This window comes from Oncorhynchus kisutch, linkage group LG5, assembly GCF_002021735.2.
Source record: "Oncorhynchus kisutch isolate 150728-3 linkage group LG5, Okis_V2, whole genome shotgun sequence".
In the NCBI taxonomy this organism is placed as follows: domain Eukaryota; kingdom Metazoa; phylum Chordata; class Actinopteri; order Salmoniformes; family Salmonidae; genus Oncorhynchus; species Oncorhynchus kisutch.
Genome location: NC_034178.2, coordinates 37531705 through 37537855, shown reverse-complemented (window position 1 = coordinate 37537855; position 6151 = coordinate 37531705). Strand labels below are relative to the sequence as shown.

At 44.6% G+C, this 6151-nt stretch overlaps 1 protein-coding gene across 1 annotated transcript; it reads left to right on the top strand.

The window, feature by feature from the left end:
- The first annotated feature begins 231 nt into the window (after positions 1-231).
- Positions 232-6081, top strand: LOC109891008 (kelch repeat and BTB domain-containing protein 8). The gene is made up of 5 exons (XM_020483242.2): positions 232-345; positions 1228-1429; positions 1644-1950; positions 2206-3013; positions 3088-6081. The coding sequence occupies exons 1-5, from the start codon at positions 330-332 to the stop codon at positions 3549-3551; spliced, it is 1797 nt and encodes a 598-aa protein (XP_020338831.1). The 5' UTR covers positions 232-329; the 3' UTR covers positions 3552-6081.
- The last annotated feature ends 70 nt before the right edge of the window (positions 6082-6151 follow it).

Genomic DNA, 6151 nt, shown 5'->3' with positions numbered 1-6151 from the left:
CCTTGGAGTTACTTGGATTCTAAGAATTTGTGTTTTTGTAAGGGTTGTCCTACATTAAACTTCGGATGCATGACAAGATAGTGTGTGTAAATCATATCATTAAATAGAACACAGTGTTGGCCTATACAGAGCCCTTGTTCTAAATTAAATGCTCTGGGCCTTTAAATCTATGTTCAATTTATTCCCGATTAAAAGAGAACGTATAAATTGTTGTCTAGATGTTCCTTTAGTGATTAACTTGATCATCAATTCCATTGGCTCTACGTTGATTGGGTGTCATTGTCGGCTGTTTCCGTTTCACGGTGTGCTCTGAGAACAGACTGAGGAGAATGGCTGCCAGTGGAGGTTAGCGTTTCTTGATTGTTTGTGTTAACGAGGCAGACTTTTAAAACCAACTTTAAAGTTCCCTAATTCATATTGAATGGTATATAACCACCAAGATTACACCCTGACAAAAGTATTAGACACTTAAGATTGTCTCTCTTCGTTTTACAAGTGAAGCTGTAAGCGAATGGCTTCCAAAGTGTATGCTGGTTAGCTAGCGTTACTATCTATAACGTTATCAGATGGCTAGTTTTAACCACATTTTGTCTGTTAGTAGAACTAAGTCTAAACAATTGCCTATATTTGTATGCCAATGATACTGTTAGTACACATGAAAGGTCTATCTGAGCTTTTATTAATAGCTGTCAATAAGGTATGTAACAAGCTAACTAACGTATGTCCGGCTAGCTAACGTAACGTGCCCACGTCTCGTCCTGATGAAACATAGCTAGTTGTTGGCCAGTTTGACGGTACTTGTGTAATGAGCTAACCGACTATCTCCATGTCAACATGAGTTAGCTAGCTAGCTAATTACGATAGCTAGCTAGTTAAGGTATCGTTGTTTCGGAACGGGTCTTTGTTCTGTCAATAAATCGTGCACACAAGTTGTGCTGAGTGGGTGATATCCATGGCACACTGATTGCATGCTCGCTAACGTTACTATACAAGACTATCTAGTGTGTGGAATAGTAATTTAGTATAGCCATAGCTAGTCAGTTTACTAATCTCCACATGTTTTAGAATATTTTTCTCTACCCATTGTAGCCAGTACGCTTGACTCAATTGTTGTGGTGCATATGCTACTAAATAATATTATCAACGTTTCCCACAATTTCATACTAGTGTCTGTTTAATGTCCATCATGGAAAAAGGGTATGTTTCTCTCCTGTGTTTCTTCCATAGGCAAGCTGTTACACGTACAGAATGGGAGTCCGTCAAGCACAACCTACAGTGGGGTATATGCTGTTCATGCCTGTAACATCCTCCAGCAGCTCAAAGTATTGTATGATGAAGCACAGCTCACAGATATTGTTGTTGAAGTGGACCATGGCAAGACATTCTCCTGTCACCGAAATGTCCTTGCCGCAATCAGCCCTTACTTTAGGTAGGTCTGATGTGAGCAGCTTGTTTGTAGTCGTTTACATTTTTAGATAACAACCAATGCTTCAACTAGCCTGAGTGCCAGTCAGTTTGTGCCATCATACCAGCTTCCTGTCACTCATTGTCATGGCAATGATGGCAATGGAGTAGTATCTGGGACCAGGCAATGCTGCAACAAGCTTTCTTTAAAAAAAATGTGTATTTCCTCTTACCTCCAGGTCCATGTTCACCAGTGGCCTTACAGAAAGCAGCCAGAGTGAGGTGCGGCTCGTTGGGGTGGAGTCTGAGTCCATGCACCTTGTCCTGGACTATGCCTACACGTCCAGAGTCACGCTGTCAGAGTCCAACATCCAGGCCCTGTTCACGGCAGCCAGCATCTTCCAGATCCCAGCCCTGCAGGACCAGTGTGCCCTGTTCATGATCAGTCGTCTGGACCCCCAGAACTGCACCGGGGTCTACATGTTCGCCGACGCCTACAGCCACCAGTTGCTGAGGGAGCGCTCCCAGGACTACATACGCAAGAAGGTGGGTTTTATTCTAAGAAAAAGCTGTTCTATTACACTATTGTGCTTCACTTGGCTTGCCATTTGGGAAGGATTAATGTATCAATATGTCATTAAAATGGCCTTATAATTACAATGTGAGAACACAAGTACCATAAAGTAGGTGACACCTTATATTTTAGGATAGCATTCCAGGTCTTTATCTGTTAGTTGAGCATTCTGTGACAAATGACTGAGGTCTAGGTGAAATGTGACATGTGGTGTTGTGCTGTTGTAGTTCCTGTGTGTGGCGCGGGAGCAGGAGTTCCTCCAGCTCACCAAAGAGCAGCTGGTGAGCATCCTGAACAACGACGACCTGAACGTGGAGAAGGAGGAGCACGTGTATGAGAGCATTGTGCGCTGGCTGGAGCATGACCGCTCTCGTAGGGAGGCCCACCTGGCTGAAGTGTTCTCTCAATGCATCCGCCTACCACTCCTGGACAACTCCTTCCTCAGCCGCATCCCACCCCCCTTTGCCTGCGCCCTCTCCAGAGACTCTGCCATGGCCCGTCTCAACGGCACCAACGGCTGCCCCCAGCGCTTGGGCATGACCGCCTCCGAGATGGTCATCTGTTTTGATGCGGAACACAAACACTCAGGGAAGAAGCAGACTGTGCCTTGCCTGGATACCACTGCTGGGAAGGTGTTCAAGCTCTGCAAGCCCCCCAATGACCTGCGGGAGGTGGGCATCCTGGTGTCATCGGAGAACGACATCTTCATCGCCGGGGGCTACCGCCCTAGCAACAGTGAGGTGTGCATCGACCACCGTGCGGAGAGTGACTTCTGGCAGTACGAGCACGCAGGGAACCGTTGGCTGTGGCGTTCGCCCATGCTGCGGGCCCGGATCAGCTGCAGGCTGGTCCACTGCTGCGGGAAGCTGTACGCCCTGGGGGGCCGTGTGTATGAGGGGGATGGGAGGAATGCACTGAAGTCAGTGGAGTGCTACGATGCCAGAGACAATTACTGGACCGCCGTCAGCCCCATGCCTGTAGCCATGGAGTTCCACAGTGCTGTGGAGTACAGAGACCGCATCTACATCCTCCAAGGTGAGGCGGAATAGTGGAGACACTATGTTTATGGTTTTCTTAACACTCAGTGGTGCTTCTTTTCTGTTTCTCAGGTGAATACTTCTTCTGTTTTGACCCTCGCAAGAACTACTGGGGCCACCTGGCCCCCATGAGAGTCCCCCGGAGCCAGGGCCTGGCTGCCTTACACAATAACTGCATCTACTACATCGCTGGCATCTGCAGGAACCACCAGCGCACCTTCACCATGGAGGTCTACGACATCGAGCAGAACACCTGGGCCCGCAAGAGAGACCTTCCGTTCGACCAGGCCACCAGCCCCTACATCAAGGCCCTGCTCCTCCAGGGCAAGCTGCAGCTGTTTGTCCGCGCCACACAGGTCATGGTGGAGGAACATGTGTTCCGTACCAGCAGGAAGAACTCCCTCTACCAGTACGACAACGAGGCGGACACATGGACCAAAGTCTACGAGACGCCCGACCGCCTCTGGGACCTTGGTCGCCATTTTGAATGTGTGGTGGCCAAACTGTACCCACAGTGTCTTCAGAAAGTGCTCTGAGAGGGCCGTAGGTGACAGGTTCCCTCCACGAAGAGGGAGTGTGCGTTGTCCTGCGTGCCTGGTACTGTCCTGTGTTTGCACCACAAGGACTGTCGAGTTTAGTCTTAAAGCGTTAATGGTTCAACACGATCAAATTGGGGTGGTTTTAAAAGATTGCAGATTTTTTTTTTTTTTTTTCTCCAGTCGGAACCAAATACCCATACTGATACTTGTTTTACAGTATAGTACAATGAATCATAAGTGCAATTATCTTGTGTTTTTTTTTTGAGCCATTTTGTTCCATTTTATTGTGTGGACCCCTGGAAGAGTAGCTGCGGCTTTCGCAAAACAACATTGGGATCCTAATAAAATACCATTCTTAAAAGGATATATAGGTTATAATTTTTACAATTGATATGCATGCAGTTGCGGGATCAATATGAAGTGCCCTCTAATTATTGTCATGTCAGCATAAAGTGAGAATTATTAATAATTTTAGTCTTTATTCATACGGGTAAGATGGGCGGTGATGCTCAGATTGATAGGGTTTTGTCTTTGACTGCTCAATGCGCCCTACAGCAAGCTCGTCTTTGGAAGTGTTTATTAGTTGTGTGTGTGCTAGTGATTTAGGTTTATTTCAATCGGTGGTAGGAGGCAGGTATGTTTTGTGAAATGCATACTTTGCTTTTAAGAAGGCCGTAGCTGTGTCAACAATGTGCTTTTTGGCTTTGTTGCAGTTGGATTCATAATTTTTGCATTCGTAGATTAGCTTCACACTCGCAGCTGACATCCATATTGTTGTAACAAGTGTCACATGCCAAGACAACTCGAAGTTAGACTATTCACTCTCCACATTGGAGAAACAAGCATGGCGTCAGGTGTGTGGCTAGCATAAGTGAGATATTTTGAACCATGCAACCGTTTGCTTTGATAGCAACTCAGCAGTCAGGTAAGGAGCGACGGGATGTGGTTCAGTCAGATGCATTGATTTGTCCAAAGTGTGGGCAGCTTGCTGCAGCAGTGTTTTCTGTGGATATACATTTTTTTTCAGCATGTCTGATATTGATTAGAAGCTTTAGAAGTGTTTGGAATAACCTACCTCTTAAATGCCAAAATGCATTTCAGAACTTGGTTCATCTGAAAAGTGGATAAAGTTTCTAGTAGCAATAACTAAGGAAACGTTGATACAGTTAGGTTTACCCTTGTGGAAGTGCATTAACTTTTCAAGCTTAATTTGTGTACTTTAGGTGAAACAGCTCAATATTGGCTGTGTGGCTGGCTGATGTACAGTAGTAGTTTGAGGAGTAAAATGGAGATTGTTGGTGTGTAACTTAGCGCAGATCCCAATGGCTGTCATTGTGCCTGTGGGTGGGTGCATCGGATAGTAGTCCTGTGTGTTTAGCCTGGCGATGCAGTTTCTCAAGTCTTACTCATTGCACTGAATCACTCTCCAATAGTCAGTCACTGCAAACTTTACCAAGCACCCTCCTGGACAGCACTACCAGTGTTGGGCACAACTTTACATATTTTACACATGAATCCATCTGTACATGCTATCACATGGAGGAAAAACAAGAGAACTTGGTCCTGCTTTCTTTGACAGTCTTGTATGTAATAATTGGGTAACACAGCCATTGAGTGACGGTTCCCTATGGAACTGCAACATTTTCAATGATGTCAATAATTTCCTCATGCAGGTTGCTGTGTCATCTTTGCACTACATATGATTTTCTCGTTTAAAGCTTTCCCTAAAATCAATCAACAAAGCAATCTTGGGATAGACAGTTCTGCCTGCAAAGAATTTGAAATGGGGAATAATATGAAAACCCAAATTCTAGGTGTGGCGGTGACATGATAAACTTTTGTAAAGAAAAGGATTGCAGATCATTTGGTGCTTGTTTGATCTGGTCAGAGCAATGCCCTCCTGAAGCCCTCACAGGTGAAAGGGGGTTTGCCCGAATGCCTAAACTCAGTCACTTGGGAACCAGGAATGGACAACTCTCAGGATTTCTATTGATACAGAGTACTGTATTTAAATGTCTTGTGTAATATACTGAACTATACGTTTGCTGTACTTGCACAGTTTTTACATTTTTTTTCCTTTTGTAACTTGAAATAGATGTGATTTAATTTCAATGCCTGTATTTCTATTTTCTATATTTAGTAATGATGGTGATTATGTTCTGTATCCCACACATGGATATCGGCACATTTGATTTTCTTGTTTGTTTTTTCTTCAACTTCTCAGTAAGCATTACAGATATGTAACTTCAATGTTGAGTTAATCTCCAACACGATGCAAAGCTTACAAGGAATCAGCCAATCGATGTGCTTTCTGTGCAACAGCCGTAGTTGGCCTTGTGCAGCCATATCGAAGCTCATTGAAGACCTGTATGTAAGCATTGTCCACAGATGGCAACTAGCAGTGGACTCTTCCTGTATTTATTTTTGTTTGATGGTTTGTCTTTGTAGGGTTTGGGGGATAGTGGTGGTTGAACTCAACTGTGAAATTCACATTGCACATATTTTGAGAATAAAATTTGATAACCTATTGACTTGCCATATAATTATTTGGTGCTGAATTATTATTAGCAAACCTTGTACTACCCTTGTCTAGCTAG